General features: G+C 52.0%; 5 protein-coding genes across 5 annotated transcripts; 2 read left to right on the forward strand and 3 right to left on the reverse strand.

Annotated features, from left to right (window-relative positions):
* Positions 1-509: 509 nt before the first annotated feature.
* On the forward strand, positions 510-1,018 carry D7B24_001396 (uncharacterized protein; the record flags this gene model as incomplete). Its single annotated transcript, XM_028635633.1, has 2 exons — positions 510-637; positions 688-1,018. The coding sequence occupies 2 exons, from the start codon at positions 510-512 to the stop codon at positions 1,016-1,018; spliced, it is 459 nt and encodes a 152-aa protein (XP_028491865.1).
* A 709-nt stretch (positions 1,019-1,727) lies between these two features.
* CDC48 (AAA ATPase cdc48) lies at positions 1,728-4,476 on the reverse strand (the record flags this gene model as incomplete). The annotated part of the gene is made up of 6 exons (XM_028635634.1): positions 1,728-2,314; positions 2,365-3,856; positions 3,909-4,158; positions 4,212-4,267; positions 4,322-4,349; positions 4,436-4,476. 6 exons carry the CDS (start codon positions 4,474-4,476, stop codon positions 1,728-1,730), a joined length of 2,454 nt encoding a protein of 817 aa, XP_028491866.1.
* A 1,439-nt stretch (positions 4,477-5,915) lies between these two features.
* EDC3 (enhancer of mRNA decapping) lies at positions 5,916-8,151 on the forward strand (the record flags this gene model as incomplete). The annotated part of the gene is made up of 4 exons (XM_028635635.1): positions 5,916-6,027; positions 6,086-6,267; positions 6,478-6,667; positions 6,728-8,151. 4 exons carry the CDS (start codon positions 5,916-5,918, stop codon positions 8,149-8,151), a joined length of 1,908 nt encoding a protein of 635 aa, XP_028491867.1.
* A 4,562-nt stretch (positions 8,152-12,713) lies between these two features.
* D7B24_001399 (uncharacterized protein) lies at positions 12,714-14,379 on the reverse strand (the record flags this gene model as incomplete). Its single annotated transcript, XM_028635636.1, has 2 exons — positions 12,714-14,101; positions 14,157-14,379. The coding sequence occupies 2 exons, from the start codon at positions 14,377-14,379 to the stop codon at positions 12,714-12,716; spliced, it is 1,611 nt and encodes a 536-aa protein (XP_028491868.1).
* Positions 14,380-15,393: 1,014 nt separating this feature from the next.
* Positions 15,394-17,082, reverse strand: D7B24_001400 (uncharacterized protein; the record flags this gene model as incomplete). The annotated part of the gene is made up of 3 exons (XM_028635637.1): positions 15,394-15,522; positions 15,570-16,847; positions 16,912-17,082. The coding sequence occupies 3 exons, from the start codon at positions 17,080-17,082 to the stop codon at positions 15,394-15,396; spliced, it is 1,578 nt and encodes a 525-aa protein (XP_028491869.1).
* Positions 17,083-17,770: the final 688 nt, after the last annotated feature.

The raw sequence follows: 17,770 nt of genomic DNA on the forward strand, positions 1-17,770 counted from the left end.
TATATTTATTAATAGAATAATTATATTATTAATTAAAAAGGTTAAAAAAGTTAAAATAAATAGTCTACTTAACTATATAGCCTACTTAAGTATAATATATATTATATTATTTTAAATTAAAATAATATATTTAATAGAAAGAGATATATTTTATTTTATTACTTTAAGTATAAGGATAAGTTAACTTTCTTTAGAAAGTATTTTTATATTTATTAATAAAATAATTATATTATTACTTAAATTAATTAAAAAGGTTTTAGTAAGTAGCCTACTTACTTATATAGCCTACTTACGTATTATATATATTATCTAATAAGTATTTTCATTAATCTCCCTAATTAAATTCATTAGAGTCTTATATATACTTCTTTATATCGACCTTAGTCATAGTTCTTCCAGTGAGTTATCTTCATAAGTATACTACCGCATAGTTGAATATCCAGATCCCTCCTCACTATATCGCACTCTGACTGAACCTCGCGTCATTCCAACATTTCGCTCGCATCAATATGTCGAATTCGCACTCGACACCGATTAAGGTGTCGCCCTCGGCGGCAGTCCACTCTGCTGCAACTCTTGACCCAGACCTTAGATCTCAGATCAATACGCTTCTCCTGAAAGAAGGTCACGTCGAAAAGTGTGACATTCCTCCTGTCATATCTCCTACGTCTGCTGACAACCTCAAAGGATACAGGATGCGCTCCTGCATTCATTGAATGCTAACCAGACAAATTGGCCCACACAAATCCAGTCGCACGCTACGACACTCCTGCGCTCTGGCGACGTCACAACCTTTCCGGCCCTTCTGCGACGTGTACTTGACGACGTTCGTCACGACACGCTCGCACGGCCTCTCGAAGCAAATCAGAAGACGAACGGCAGCAAGACCAACGGTACAGCTGCCACTGACACTACACTCAATCTATCCATCCCTGCCGCCGTGACAGACGACATGCTAAAAATCGTGCGCGAGAGCCTGGAGGCTGTCTGTGAAATTGAGGAGAGCAACGGGAGATGAAGCTCTAAACATCCCCGGTTCTTTTCGCATCCTGTCTGCTTTCCACTACCGCTCCCGAATCCATCATCCATACATACCTACGCCATTACCAATAGCCGCCTCGAGTCTCGTGGATTCAACTGGACGACTTCGTTATAGGAGATAACATCATAGGCCTACATGAGTTGTAATGCAGCAACTCGAAGTCAGAATCACAATATCAAACGTACCAGAAATCGTACCACGCGTACATTCAAACCCGCGCTTTTTTTTTTTTGCAAGCTAAGGGAGAACTATGCCCGGAAATGGAAAAGCAGCATCGGAAACATGTTTGTTTCAAGCCCCTGGGCAAGTTCTAGCCCCCTGTGCTTGTCATCCTTTCGCTGTACTGCATTTTAAAGCAACCAGTCGTGGTTGAAGGGCCGGAATTAGTCGGCTTGGAGCCTCGAGGTCGCCCATAGTAAAGTTCTGGGCCTGGCCGGCTAGTCCAGGCTATCATCAGTTCTGCAAGGATGCCGACGAATGCCTCAGTATCGCCGGATCGATGAACTGCAGTAGATCTACCTGTCTATCAATCAATTGACTTGTCCTTCGTATCCGGCCCAGAGAGTGACGTCACCGTGCCCCTGGTCGCCAGCGGCAATCGTGCGGCTACACCCATCCATGTTTAAGACTGCAAAAGAAAACTAGAATACAATCTGGTTTGTTCCCGCGATGCGGAATGCCATCTTTAATCATAAAGATCGTCGTCGTTACCGGCATCGCCAAAGCTGTTTCCAGCGCCACCAGCGTTCGCACCAGGATCCCCCTCAGGGAACTGGAAGAACGCCCCAGGCCCAGCGTTCTTCATTTGCTGGTTGAATGCCTCGTAGCGACGTATTTCGACGTCAGTCACAGACTTCCGCGCAAGCTGCATGGCCTCAGCAAAGTGACGCTTAGTAAGCTCGGGAACCGGGTCTTCCGCATCCTCATCCATCGCCTCCTCGCCAGCAGCCTCTCGCGCTTTCACACGCTCTATGTCGAAAGCGATAGACTCCTTGATGGCGATCTTGACAGCGCGCTGAGTAATGAAACCAAGATCAGCACCAGAGAAGCCGTGCGTCTTTGATGCGATGTAGTTGAGATTAACATCTGCGGCGACGGGCGTCTTGCGGAGCTGAGCTGAGAGAATCCCAAGCCTACCCTCTTCATCGGGCAGAGGCACGTAGATAAGCGAATCAAGACGCCCAGGACGGCAAAGAGCCGGGTCGAGCTGCTCAGGCCTGTTCGTGGCACCGATGACAAAAACGTTCTTCTTTGAAGTCATGCCATCCATTTCTGTATTTGATTAATCAGTGTTCAAAATTTTGAGCAGTCAGATCACTTACCTGTAAGAAGTTGGTTGACAACACGATCAGAAGCACCACCCGCATCCCCAACAGAGCCTCCACGGGCCTTGGCGATGGAGTCAAGCTCGTCAAGGAAAACAACGCAAGGGGCAGCAGCGCGAGCCTTGTCGAATATGTCGCGGATATTGCTTTCAGATTCGCCGAACCACATGCTCAGAAGTTCCGGACCCTTGACGGAAATGAAGTTGGCAGCGCACTCGTTGGCAACAGCCTTAGCCAACATCGTCTTACCAGTACCAGGGGGACCGTAGAAAAGAACACCTCGTGATGGGGAAAGACCAAACTTGAGGAACATCTCGGGGTGATCCACAGGGTACTGGACGCTCTCCTTGAGATCTTGTTTGACGCTTTCAAGACCGCCGATATCCTCCCAACGAACATTGGGTACCTCCACAACAGCGACCTCGCGCAGAGCAGAGGGGTTAGAGACCCCGAGTGCGAAGCGGAAGTTTTCCATAGTGACGCCCAGAGAGTCGAGAACTTCAGCATCAATTGTATCCTCGTCGAGGTCAATGAGATCCATTTTCTCACGAATCTGCTGCATGGCGGCCTCGGAACAAAGGGCAGCCACGTCAGAACCGACATAGCCGTGAGTTTCGGAGGCTATCTGCTCCAGATCAACGTCATCACCAAGTTTCATGTTCTTGGTGTGGATCTGAAGGATCTCAAGGCGACCAGTAGGGTCGGGAATGCCGATATCAACCTCGCGGTCGAAGCGGCCAAATCGCCGAAGGGCAGGGTCGATAGAGTTGGGGCGGTTGGTGGCGGCCATGACTACAACGTTCGAGCGAGCCTTCATGCCGTCCATTAGAGTCAACAGCTGAGAGACGACACGGCGCTCAACTTCTCCGTTCGTCTTCTCACGCTTGGGAGCGATGGAGTCGATCTCGTCGATAAAGATGATGGCGGGCGAATTTTTCTCAGCCTCCTCAAAAGCCTTGCGCAAGTTTGACTCCGATTCTCCAGCCATTTTGGACATGATCTCAGGGCCGTTGATCAGGAAAAAGAAAGCACCTGTCTCGTTGGCGACGGCTCGCGCCATGAGTGTCTTGCCTGTACCGGGAGGACCGTAAAGAAGCACACCACGGGGCGGCTTGATGCCGATGGACTTGAAAAGCTGGGGATGGCGGAGGGGCAGCTCGACCATTTCACGGATTTGAGCCATCTGCTTCCTGCAGCCACCGATGTCGTCATATCCAACCTCGTTCAGATTGTTCTCCTCCTCATCGCGCTCGATTGGATCGCCTTCGCAGTGAATGACGGTGTCTTGAGCTACAATGCCGTACTCGGGAGGATCGACTTCGACGACCTTGAATTCGACTTGTCTCATTCCACCACGGACAATGAAAAGATCTCCCTGGCGAACGGGCCGGTACGCCTCGCGGAAGTAGGGGGCGAGGAAAACGTCGAACAGCGAGCCGGTGATTCCCTCAACTGTGTCGGCGATGGGAAGGACTGCGATACGCTTGGCCTAAAAATGGAGTCAGATAATGCTCAGTGTCGACTCGTCTTCGAATACTAACGTATTTAATGTCAGGGCAAGGGTGAATAGTGATCATGTCACCGTGCTTGACGCGAAGGTTGTGGCGAACGACGCGGTTGATACGAGCGCTACCGTCATCCAGTTCGTCGTCTGCTAGCACAATCAAGACTGTGTCCTTGCGTTTCTTGCCGCGAACCAAAACAGTATCACCGCGGAAGAGCTGCAGTGCCTCCATGGTATTTTCAGAAAGGGCGATGATGGAGTTGTCATCGTTGACGGCATCCGTGACCCTGCATCTCGTCAGCCCGGCACTACCCTAACAATGACCGCAGCGCAGGCTTACATCAACTGGTTCACCTTCTTCTTCTTCTTGAGGATAGCAGTCGCGGTGTCATCTTCCTACATAGACATCAGCTTGTATTTTCATGCTTGAAGACCTTTCGGACAACGAACGTTCTTAACTTCTGCTCCAGATACATCCCTGGTACTCATTAGCAACATATTCATTCATTCAAGACAGCATGGCCAGTGGTTACACATGGTTGTGCCTTGGGGAAAGAGACTTACTGAAGGTTAACCTTCTTCTTGTGCTCCGGCTGGTCGGCCATGGTATAGGTTTGCTCGTGTCCGGGGGGTGGCTTTTGGTCGAGATCTTCGTGAACAGTGTTTGGTGAGGTTCTTGGCAGATTGGTGCGGATATCTCGATCCTGTGATATGTTGCAGAGAAGAGAGGGAAGGAGCTGTGGTTCTTCTTCCGATCTTTCGGTAACGGTGTTTGCAGAAGGGTTGTTGGGTTGGTTGCGGAAGGAAAGAGGGTTGATGAAGGGGTGCAGGATAGGTTGCAGAGAGAGCTGTCCACACTTCAGGTGGTGACTAGGCTCCGAGGTGACGGCGACTGCTGGGAGGCGCTAGATTGTGGGCCAATGAGATCATACGAAGGCGCGGAACAAGGTTGATGCAGCTGGGACCCGGATTATGTAAGACTCCAGAGATGCCGCAAGCTCCAATGGAATGGCGGTCGCAGAAGCTTCGAACGTATTCCACCCTTGCCCAAACATCCAGGCACCCGGCTGGCCACGCATGACGATACGCAGCTAGCACCTGCCTAGGTGCCTATCTATCGAAGTAGGTATCTACTAGTATGCTCCAGCTGTTTGCCGCTCGGTTCAGAGATCGAGATTGTTTTGCTAGAACGATCTAAACATTGATTTCATCAACTACCGTACGAGATACATTCAGGCTCATTCAGGCTCTAACGTGTGTCGAATTAATCGCCTCGTAAACCACCTGCTCTGTCCATCCAGGGGAGAGACACGCCATGGCTAGCCCCCAGTTCAAGCCAGAAGAGCAACAATGAGTTCAAGGCATGACCAGGTTCACGAAGGCTTCGCTCGCAAGCTCCTGGGCCACAGTGATAAAAACACGATTCCGAGTACGTAGCGTGTACACAACCCTCGGGCGCCGAGTAGCATTGCCATGCCGTGTGCCCTTCCTGCAAATCATATCTTGTGTTTTTTGTGATATGCTACAACATAACCATCAACGGTCTTCTTGCTATACCAAACCGAGCTCGACTTGGACCTCCACAACGAAACCTCATGTAAGGTAGGTTCTGAGTGCAACACCGCGGCTCAGCTGCGCTGGGCCTCTTATCGATAAGGAAAAGGAAAGTGCCATCTTTCTGTAGTGGCGGGGGACTACCAGTGCAGAAAGATTAAACACTTCCATTGCATCCTCAGCGCTTCTTGCCCCGGACCAATCCTATAATCCGCCGGCCTGTCCTCCTCAGTGTCTACAGCCATCGACCACCTTGCCTATGCGTTGGCCAGCTTCTCCAACTTGCACAGTACGCACTAGGTTACCACCTCGATCGCGGCACCTTATTCCCACCCGCCAAATTTACGATCCCTCCATCCACACCTACATCAGCCTGAAGACCTGATCGCCCGCCTAGCGTTCCAAAAACGACGTCTTGAATCCCAAAGCAGTAGCTTGAAGATCTCACTTGCTGGTCTGCCATCATTCCTGTTGTCGCCTAGCAGTTACAATGGACTTCATCGGCCTGCAGATGCTTGTAACTGTGAAGGACCCTCCCGGCGTTCGGGTTAAGGGCACTGTCAGCGAGGTCACACCTGGACAGAGTCTTGTGCTTAGCAATGGTATGTTTTGCGCCCTGCTCAGGCTATCCCCAAATCACTATCCCGCTAATCACTGCAGTTTTTCACCTTGGTTCGAGTAAATGGATACCGCGGTTAACTCTCGAACCGAACAATATCGTCGACCTGGCAGAGTATAAAGATGAGGTCACTCCCGAGACTTTCACGGCTCCAGGTGCGAGCTCCCTATCTGCACCAGTTCTCAGCCAAACCGCTCTACCTTCGTTCGCGGACCCTGCCATTGTCAGCCTTGGGCGCAGGCCGGGATCTGGCAGCCAAACCCCTGTGGAATCACGACCTCAATCTCGTTCTCAATCCCGCCCACAGTCCCGTCGACAGTCGCCTCCCATGGGAAATTCGGAAAGGTCACCAAGGCAGCCTGGTGTAGTGTCCATCCCCAGCATTGGCCATGTACAACGACGGGAGTCCACAAAAGCTAACTTGGCTACTGAGCTCGAAGACTTGAGAGTTGATGACGAGTCTCATCGCGAAGACCTGAAAGATTCTACTGCTGCAGGAACCGCAGATGCTCCGCTGCAGGCACCCAAGAAGAGGAATCGCAGGGCCAGACTAACCAAGGCTCTAAAGAACGGTGCAGCCGAAGATGCATCACTTGAAGCCTCCTCGCCGCAGGGCGGACGCGGTAAGGGTTGGCGGCAAACGCCCATGCTAAAAAGTACATCATCTTTCCAACCATTTAAAGCGCTGAAGCGTAACGGCAAGACTGGAAATGGTGTCCTGGATAATGGGTGGGCCTCTGAAGATGTCACGGAAGAGATGGGTGAATTCGACTTTGAGGGCGAGCTGGCCAAATTTGATAAGCAGACTATCTTCAATCAGATGCAGAAAGACGATCTCGTCGAAGAGAGCGATCGACTCGTCTCGCACAACCGCAAAGCTAAGCCTGGAACCGCCGGAGGAAAGAACTACCACCACACCGAGAATGTACTCGATATCACCGCCGCAACCCCCAGAATGGCCAACGATTTTTGGGATAGCGAGACAGATGATGCAGCTCTGGGACCCGAGAGGTTGAGCGGAAGGGATGTTAGAAGCAGTCAAAGCATGCGGCGGACGGATAGTAACAGACCTAATGCGGGTAAAAGGTCTCAGTCTCGGAAAGCGAGCGCTTCAGGGATCCCGCCTGCGAGTCGCGCCAACCCTGCTTCCCAGCCTGGTTTCTACCTGGTGCCGTCGCAGCGCAGAGCTGAACCAGTTTCAGCTTTGCAAATGCTCAACCTCGAGAATATCGCTGCGAACGAAATCGGCCTCACAGAGGATATGATGACCGAGAATGCTGGCCGCGGCATTGCTGAAGTGGCCGTGGCAGCGTTATGCGACCCTGCAATTCAGATCAGGCTGGGAGCCGGCGGCATAAGCGCCTCGGCGATAAGTCATACATCATCAATCATCGTGGTCCTTGCTGGAAACAACAAGTCAGGCATTCGTGCGGTCGCTGCCGCTCGCCACCTTAGCAACAAGGGGGTCAATGTTCTTGTTTGTGTTGTGGGCATTGAGCGAGAGCGTGATCTGCTCGAAGACATGCGCCAACAAGTTCGAATCTTCAAGAACCTTGGTGGCCGCATTCATAACAAGATTGAGCTCTTTGAGCAGTTGCGTAAAACGTCGCACTCATCTTCAGCAACGGTTACCCTAATCATAGACGCGCTGCTCGGGTTAGCAATCTCATTTGAGGAGCTGCGGACCGGCGACCAAGCCACTGTCTACGAGCTCATAGAGTGGGCAAACCGTAATGAAGCGTTCACTCTCGCCGTTGACGTTCCGACGGGCATCGATCCTTCGACTGGCAAAGTGAGCATCATTGATGGAGGGCGGCTATACGTCAAGCCCCGGTACGTCGTCGCCATGGGGGCGCCGAAGCGCGGACTTCTCGAAGCCATGGCCCCGCGTTTGCGTCCCAGCGAAGAAGGCAGTCCTGAGAGCCTCTCTGCTCCCGCGGCGGACAATGATGACTGGAAGCTCTTCATTGTTGACATTGGCCTCGGCGCAGCTATTTGGAAGAAGGCTGGAACAAAGCTTCGAAGAGGTATTGACTTCGACGATAAATGGGTGCTAGAGATGCGGTACCAGGGCGCTACTGGCCAAGGCGAAGAACCAGATTATTAAAATATCAGAAGCCCCATAAGTATACGGCTTGAGCTTCATGCTGTACTGCATGGTGCTTTGACGATGATCAGAGCGTGGGGAACCGGAGCGGGATAGAAAGAAATGCAACTACTGGACAGGGCATACTAGCCAAAGCGATCATCTTTTATGGTACATTCATAGCATTTACACCAGGGGCGCTCAATGCATTGAGATATTGGTTCACATCTTTCTATGATATCCCGCGACTGTGAATTACAGATGTTTGATGATAAACAACATTGGTCATCATCAGGCGCATCCGTTATACCTAAACTTGCAAGAATGCTTACGCGGCAAGAGTTCCATTGTCCCCGATCCTTCCATCCGTCTCCGATGTTACCATCATCAGAGCAGAATGCTGGCAACTACTAAGTATTTGAACTGAGTTTTGTACTGTGCCCACCTAGTCACATACCCAATGCAACAGCCGGCAGGAACACAAAGTAACGCCAACTATCATGCAAACCAAGTGACAAAAGAAAAGGAAAGCGTGTTAATGACCATAAGCCTCAGCCATGGCATCCTCGTCATCATCATCATCACCAAGAGTGATGGGTGCCCTTGCACTTCCCACCGCCCTTGGAATGGGCTTCTGGACAGGCCTGGTATTGGTCTGAAAAGTTGATCGGCTTGCAACCTCCTTGACCTTAGGAGCAGAGAAGATACTGGCCACGGTAACGGCAGGCTTCTTTGCCATCGCCTCATCGATGCTGTACAAGTTGTTGTAAAAATTGACGACCCGAGGATGAGCCATCACCTTGTGCTTCTCAAACCGCAGCACCTGTAGACCCTGTTGTCTAGTGGCTCGACTGAGAGCGACGTATGCCTGGCCCTTCTCGAATACCTTGCCAAGGTCGACCTTAACCCGTTCTAGTGTCTGCCCTTGTGCCTTGTGTATAGAAAGCGCCCAGGCCAGTATAAGTGGGATCTGTCGACGGCAGGCTTGGACTTCACCAGCGGCGTTCTCAACTTTGTACTCTTCACCGATGCAGAGTATGGTTCTGTGCGTACCGTCCGAAGCGGAGAACTCTACAACAGGATATTCCGTGGCACCCGTCCTGCTTTCCTCGAGTTCGCGGGTGAAGGCCTTGATCCTGTTCTGCACCCTCGCATCAGGGGCGCCCTCGTCGTCTGTTCCGAAGGCAGTGTCATTCTTTAGTTCGAACATGGACTCGGTCATGAAACCTCGGACCCTTCCAAGTGAACCGTTGACAAGCGTCTCATCCATATTCTTGACCAGCATCACTTGAGCTCCCACCTTCAGCTCAATGCTTTTGGGTGCCATGACATTCGCCAAAAGTTTCTCCCGAAGTTGTGGGTCGCCAGTCTCGTGCGCGTCGTACCGCTTAGCCTTGCCAGGGAGATTTCGTAGTCGAGTCTGGTTGGATCCTTCGACTTCCTGTCTTGTCGGGAAGAGCTCTGTTGTTTCCAAGTCGAGGTCATCGTCTGACATAATAGGTCTCGAGAGGGCCTTGAAGGCTCGTACCGTTTCGTCCGTGATGACGCCTAGGCGCATTTCGTTAAGCATGCCTGCAAAAACTTTTGCCCATCCGCGTTAGTCTGGGTTACTTCTCGGGGTGTAGCACATAGCCTACCTGGGTCTTTTTGGCGGAAGACCTGTGTGAGGCCAATTGTATGATCGATCGAGGTGTTCCAGGTGGCGGCATCGAAGGCGAACTTGGATTCCCTCTTCCCACCACCCGTATCCGGCACAGGCGGTAGCTGAAAAAAGTCGCCCGTAATGACTAGTTGAATGCCACCCCAGGGTCGACCATTGTTGCGAAGCTGCCTACCAATGGCTGACAGCTTGTCGAAAAGATCTCCATCTACCATTGAGACCTCGTCCAAGATCAATACCTTTGTCCTAAGCCAGCGATTCTTTGCCTTGGCATTCCTCCTGATCTTCTTGACGAGGACAGGAACTTCCTCCTTGCCAAGCCCTATGCCAGAAAAGCTGTGTAGTGTCTGGCCGCCAATATTGCAAGCTGCGAGGCCAGTTGAAGCGGTGACTGCCAATCGTTCCGGGTCCTTGGCGAACTTCTTTCTGAGCTCCGCAACAATTGATCGCATCAAAACCGATTTTCCAGTACCAGCTGGCCCGGTGAAGAAGACGCTTTCACCCTTGTTTACAACAAGGTCTTGCACGCGTTCCTGTTCTTTGCTGAGACTAATACCTCTGACACGCTCGGAGTCCATTGCCGTAACAGCACGCATTTCCTCCGTAGTATATCCTTCATTCGTCCCAGACCTCTTGAGAGTATCCTTGTGATGTTTCTTTTGAGCCTTGACGGCACTGGCAGTCGTATTCCAGGGCATGTGGTCTTTTGTCTTTCGCGCTGGGGTGGATTCGCCATGCAACCCAGGCTTGCTATCATCGCGAGGTTGCGATGTCCAGGTCCTGGGCAAACTCCGCTTCTTTGGAGGCGGCAACTCCGTGTCTCCGAGTGACGAGCGTTTGCTAGTTCTTGTACTAGACACAGTTTGGGTCAAAAGTGGATGGGACGGCAGCATATGAGAGGGCGGCGAAGAAGACCATGGAACAATATTTTCTGAGCGTGAAGAGAAAGGTACGGTAGTCTCATCGATTTCGTTTGAGGGCTTTTGGTTATTCGTCGGTGGGGGTGGGAGTAGCTTTGTAGGCTCTTGGTAATCGAGGTCGAGGTCTGTGTCGTCGCTAAAATCATCTTCAAAGAAGAGAACCTCTGTCGCAACAGCTGTTTTGGCTCGGCTGCCGATCTCGACAAGGTCATCTGGACTGTCTTGGAAAGAATCGGGTTGGTTGTATAAGGAGGCCATCGGAACTTTCGAAGGCGCTCTGGGGCGAGATGCTGTCAAGCTCGTTACTGAAGCGCCTTGTTGATTGGGAGTTGAAGACACTGCTGTATCGGATCTGTGACCTGGCTGACTCGTCCTTTTGAAAGAGTTTTGGATATTGGCATGTTGAATCGGGCTGCTCGATGGGAAAAGTTGTTTCGCTAAAGGGGGAATCCGAGGCTGTGGCGGCTTGGCCTCGAAAGCATTGTGAGCTCTTCCCAGCATTGTATCTGCAGCGCAGCTTGATTGAAGGCGACGCCAGGTGTGAGAATGAGTTGGGAGGTCAGGATTCAGGCGATGTTGGTTTTCGAGCAGCGCCAGCAAGAATCGACCGCGCAGCAGGCTGGGGGTGCCAGCCGTCATACACAGTTCAGTCCCAGGGGGGTCGATTCAAGTGGGTTTTCAGTGCCTAGGTAAGGAATATGGTTGGAGGAGGGAAGGCTCAAAGGAGGAGGATAAATTCTGGCAGCAGGAGTGGTAGAATCATGTGCTACAAACTCAGGAACCACGCTGGACCTGGAACCGTCGGTCTGGATCGAGATGTCGAAGAGGAGTGAAGTCGCGTGTCGTCGCGTCTTTGGGTGTGGGTACATCCCGCTCTCGCGTCGAGTGGATAAAGGCCAATGTTGTACTCTAGGGCCTCCTGTAGTACCTAAGTACCCCAGGTGTGACAAACACAACGTCCCACGCAAAAGCCCCTCCCCGACCTACCTTACCCAACCAGCAATACAGCCATATCATAGGCCTAAGAATCTGATGTGTTGGGAATACAGGATATCTCAGCAGCATCCTAACCAGCCAGTATATATTGAGAGACTTTAAGTATGCCGTTTTATTTGTTACCCGCTTAGTACCTATCCTACCTCAGCAACTTGGTTTACTAAGCAGCCCACCCCAACTGCCCTCCACACATACCTGGGTACGACAGGTTCTCTGCCTTGTCCATCTTCGAGTTCCCTCTCCGCTACGTTGAAGAGGGCGCCGACCCAAATCATGGCCTCAAGATCAATGATCACACACCTATGTATGCATATTACTCTCCTCAAATGGGTCTTGTAAAATTCGAGACTTTGACCCATAGAATCTGTCTTCTTAACGCTATAGCCGAATACCCATCAGGCCGACTAGAACCATGGCCACAGAACCGATCAGATGGCGCAAGGAGAGTACCAGCAAAGAGGTCAAACTCCAGTTCGCCTTGCAGCTCTGGTTCTCTGAAGAAGCGGTTACTGGAGTGGTCGCTAGCTCTCTATGAGAGGTGGTGGTCCTTGTGACTGGGGCGTGTTATTTATACTGACGAGACAGGAGAGAAAAAGCCAAATGGCGCAGCAGCTGGCCCGTCTCATCGAAAAGAAACCTTTTCGCCCAGATCATGCCGTTTCTAAGTCACAGATTGCATACTTCCTGTATACAGCCCCTTACCCCCCTTCCTACCCAAGTGAAATGCATCCGCGTACAACAGAACCGGTCGCGATAGCCTACTCTACTTTGCGAGTTCACAGGTTTGACGCAAGTTTCGATGATGATATCTCGCCATACAACGTCTAGTCGGCTGGATGGGTTGGCTGCTCGATTCTTTCCAACCGTCATTTTATCCCTTCGCGTTAGGTTGGTCTTTTGAGCGAGTTCACAGGGACTGACAACAGAATATACGAGGGTGTGTGACTACTATTGCCATCAAATTTTCATGTCTAGATTTAAGACATGTACTCTGTACAAGCCAACACTCATGACACAACCCTAAATATAGGGTACTCGTCCCCCCTCTCAACCGGCACAACATTGAAGCTGACGTAGGAGTCGATGTTCTCTGGCTCCAACGCAACAAAAGCAAGAGCAGCGTTCTTCTGCCGAGTGCTGATACGGAAGCTGCCGGCTGGCAGCGTCAGCTCTCTCTCACTTGTGCTAGTCGTGACGGTGGCACGGACGGCGCCCTCATAGTAACCGGATTCGAATTGCGAAGATTCGATCTGCAATGCCTCGACAGCTCCGGTCCACGACTCGGTAAGTGTCTCCACTTCTAGGCCTGCATCAACGAGGCGAGCAGCAAGATCCGCCCATGCAACCGGTATGAGGTAGGCTTCGGGACGAGAGCGAGTGAGATTGGCACGCGCCGGAGTGTTGGAGACGAACTCGATGGGCACCTGAACAATCTCGCCAGTGGTGTGGTCGACCATGGTGAATTCGCGATTCCTGGTGGTGGTGCTGTCGGTGAGAATGATATCGTCCGTGCCAGAGATGAAGGCAGCACGACCACCCTCGACCGTCTCATAGACTTTGTTGGCATTGTCAGCTGCCGTCTGAATAATGCTGCCTGCCATAGTGAGGCCGGCAGCTGTACGACGTTGGAATTCCTGGTCGGCGAGGAATATGCCACGCATCTCGATGAGGAACGTCACAGACTGGGTAAGGCCCATGGCGTTGCGCCCAATCTTGGCATCAGTACCAGCCTCGGTAAAGCTAATCTCAAAGTCGAGATCACGGCTTGAAGGCCCAGTGACATAGGGCTCCCACCGTAGACCAGCGTCCTCCATATCATTGCCGATGTTCTTGGCGAAGACTTCCTCGGACAAAGAGCGAATGTTCTTGTTGATGTTGAGGTTTTTAGCGGCGGAGAAAAGGCCGTCAGATCCGTGATAGTACCGGCCGTACTGAGTGGTAGCTCCATACTCGTGCATATCAATGATGACGTGTGGGTTGTATTCAGCCAGCAAGGCTTTAATATTGCGCGTCTGCTGACGGTTTTGTTTGATATGGTCACGGTTAGGATCGAAATTTGTTGCGAGAGCGCGTTGGAAATAATAGACTCCGTCGGGGTTGTATCGCGGGAGGATGACGATATCAACCTTCTCGAGTATGCCTGCGGCCCATTCGGGGTCGTTATCGAATTTGCCAAGGAGAGCAAGAAGAGCCTCATCTCCAGCTGGTTCATTCCCATGGGCTGCGCCCTGAACCCAAATGCGAACCTTCTCAGCAGCACTACGACGGCGGCAGGTAGAGTTGCCTGTGCCGGCGAGGTGAACGTAGGGGAATGAGCGCAGCTCTTCGGAGGTGAAGTTGGCTGTGTTGTGAGTCATGTAGCTGTTACGGCCTGCGATTTCTTCCATAAAGACCTCTGAGGTACTGTCAATTCGTCTTCACAATAGCGTGATCTGACAAGAGCTTCTTACCCATGGCCTCGTGGGAAGTTGGGCCCTCAGTACCCCTTGAGAACCCTTCGAGACGACTCCCGGGGTTGAGAAAGGCGGGCGAGTGGAGAGAAATATCGATATCCTTGAAGTTTGCAGCTACAATATCGGAGTCCTGGCGAACAGCAACATGGTTGTAACCGTACCTGGCAGCATCGGCGAAGGAGAGGAGCCCGAACAGGCCAGCAAGGGTGGAAGTCCGCATGGCGAGATTCGGCTTCTGAACAGAAGGCTCAAATCCACTGAAACGTTACTTGTCTATCACGGAGGCTCGCCGTCGACTCGGCAAATCAGCTGAACCGGGCACCATGGCTTATATAACTAATCGGTGTTGTATTGTCGGCGACGACCTCGGGAGCCGCCTTGGCCTCTCTCTTGAGGGCCGAAAATCAAGACACATTATGCGATGTCATCTCTCTAATACACTAAGTGGGCAGCTTGGTCGTCAAGGGCAGCGATCTGTGCGAGAGTTGGACACTGGGAGGGTGGGATCAACAGTCACTTTACGATTGAAAGCGTAGCCCAGCATTGGCAACGAAACTGAATAAGGCAGCTCAGCAGCAGCAGCTGAGGGGAAAGCGGGGGATAGTGGGGCGCTGTGACCGCAGCGTACCTTGGGGTCTTTACCTACCTACTTAGGTACCTAGGTCGGCACTCATGAGTGCCAGTAGCTAGCCGTCGAAAATGGTCCTAGGTATCTGGTATCCTGAGCTCGCTCTTCTCCTTGTTTCTCGTCTCCCATGAATGCACTGCAGTCGGAAAACTGGTTTTGATGAAGAAAGCCACTAGCCGGGTTGCCAAGAGAGCACGGGCTCCGATGACACCACCGACACCAACAACGTCATGTTAAGGGCCATCCGAGGGCCTTATCTTGCCCAGACGCATCATCTCAATCGTGCTTTCCCTATCTCCATGGTTTCTGAGCCCAGCTAGGCAGGTCACTTCTGAGCGCGAAAATCGTCAGGGGAATGTATTCGCCATCATATCTTGGCGGGGTAAAGGCGAAGTGACTGTTCGTGAAAACGAAGCGTAAACGGAGCAGAGCGGCGTGACGCAGATCACTTGCAAAAGCTGCGGTTTTTGGTTCTTCAGCACCTGCTTACTGTGTGGGCACTTTCCCAGTCTTCTCAGCCAATCTGAATGGGCCCTACCCAAGTCGGGGCTACGAGACAAGAAGCAATGACGCCATGGCGGAAGCCTCTGATAACAAAGGCACTCTCTACAATGCTGCCCTTCCCCGTGACTCAAACGGCATCAGCAGTACAAGAAGACCGGCAGCAATGAAAAGAGCACCACTTGTGTAGACGGGAGCCGACGTCTCAAGGTTAGCAAACATGGCGATGATGGGCTATTCGGTGTCAGTGATGACCCACACGTACGACAACACCCACTTACTGCCATGATGCCGAAAATACGATTGCAGGTTGCCGTCAAAGCATTACCCGTGCCGCGTTGGGGTGTGGGGAAAAGCTCTGGTGTGAATCCGTAGAGCACAGCATACATGACGTTACTGCAGAAGTTGAAAGCGCAATTCCAGCCCAGGAGTGCATTGCTCGTTACCGCCGTCGTTGAGCAGTACAGAAAGACACCTGTCAACACGGTGAACAAGGACAGAGTGCCCTTGCGACCAATAACCTTTCGCTCCACGAGCCAGCCTCCGAGCAATGCGCCAGGAACGCCGAGAGATGATATGATCAAGCTGTTGCGGTAGGTGATGTAGGTACTGCCGTCACCAAAATCGGCGCCCCGCGTGGCCTGGATGAAGGGAAGAAAGGCGTTGTACAGCGGGTAGCCAAGGCCAATGAGCGCCCAGATGGCCATAATGAGGCCAGTACTGAGCCCTAGCTTGCGTGTCGAGAAGAGAACACGAATGTGGCTAAAGTTGAGCTTTGAAGCATATCTCTTGGCCGCGGCAGAAACATTTGTCTGAGCAACATAGCCCTCAGGTTCACAAGCCTTCAGATCGGCTAGTGTTAGAGACGTTGTCTTGCTGTTGCGACGCGCGACTTCGTGAACGATACGGACGGCATCCTCATCGCGTCCTTTGCCCATGAGGTACTTTGGCGACTCAAAAATCTTGAAGGCGGCAAAACGAACCAGGAACATGACAGCTGTGATCCCACCCATGGTGATGGTAAACCATCGCCAGCCCATGTTGTCACTCTTACGACAAACAGTCTCTTGTTCGCACGTCAGATTTCCCAACAACGGCCAGGCGACGAGGTTCGCAACAACTTGTGCAATAGCCCAGTCGATAGAGAGAATGGTCAAGAGATATTGGTGAGTGCCAGGCAGGAATTCAAGGAAGATGGCTGAGTCGACGGGTAAGTTTCCACCTACACCGAACGACCAAAGCGCTGCAAAACTGCCGATGGCGGCAAAATTATTGGCACCACCAGCAACAAGGCCCCAGAAGGCTGTCAGGCCCAGGGTGCAGTTGAAGGCATGACGCCGGCCGAAGATATCGCACCCAAACCCCCAGAACATGGCGCCGGCAAGCAGGCCAATGTTCTGGGCGAGGGTAAGGAGAGGCGGCCGGGAGGGTCCGAATTCGTTGGTGATGGGTGTGAAGATGAGTGATGTCACAATGGGCCAGAGATTGTCGGCAGCCCAACCGAAACCAACAACAATAAAAAGCTGCCATTGATACCATCCCATCCCGATATCTAGAATCTGATTACAGTCAGTCACTATGTTCGTGAATCAAAGCACGGGAAAATGGCGTGGGGTAACATACAGCTCGGTTGAGAACGCGCGCCTTGGCTTCGTATACTGGATCTAAGGTGCCCTTGGGATAAATGGCCGAGTCGTCGGCTGCTGTGTCAGCCAGGCTCTCACCATGATGTCCGAAACGATCTCCTTGCGTGGGCGAGGTGCCCTTCGACTCAGGGTTGGCGTACGCGCTCATGATTCAGCGACCCTCGCAATTGAAAGCGGCGTAGGTTTCTTGAAGACTGGCAAACGCAAGGTTCGGAGTGGCGCATGGACGGGTGGGAAGGGTGAGAGAGAGCAGTGTGTACCTCTTTTCGTCTTCGAATGGTTTTAAACAGCACATGGCGACCTATGTTGCCAGCGGGCCGCCGACGGCCATTAATACTACGAACCCCCTCCCCCCCAAATGTACACAACAAGGTGCAGATGCTTCCTATACATGTTGCGAGGTTCCATGAAGGTGTGGTCTCTGGTGGAACGTCGACACCAGTAGTGATGGCGCCATCGGCGGTCACCTCTGTAGCGTGTTTTCTATTGGCCCTCCGAGGTATGGGCGTGCAGTGAGGGATCGGCAAACGGATCGCTAGTGGTTCATCGATGCGCCAGGTGTCCGTCTTCACGGCAGAAGCGTCGAGTTGGTGATATATACTAAGAGCGTCTAGGACATACTGTTCCGTCTTTGGATGCGACGAAAGTGGCGTTCAGCAGGGTTTGTTTGTTCGTAGGCTGCCTTACGAGATGAGATGGCCAGCTCCTGCCAGTCCGCGGGGTGTACAGTCCCGCAAGAAGGGGCGACAAGGATTGCGCTCCGCTAGCGCCCGCCCGCCAATGCTGTCAAGCTCTTGCCCAGAAGGTCAGCCCTGACGCTTGCGTTGCAGGTGGGC

Source organism: Verticillium nonalfalfae (assembly GCF_003724135.2).
Source record: "Verticillium nonalfalfae strain VnAa140/NRRL 66861 chromosome Unknown scaffold_129, whole genome shotgun sequence".
Lineage (NCBI taxonomy): Eukaryota > Fungi > Ascomycota > Sordariomycetes > Glomerellales > Plectosphaerellaceae > Verticillium > Verticillium nonalfalfae.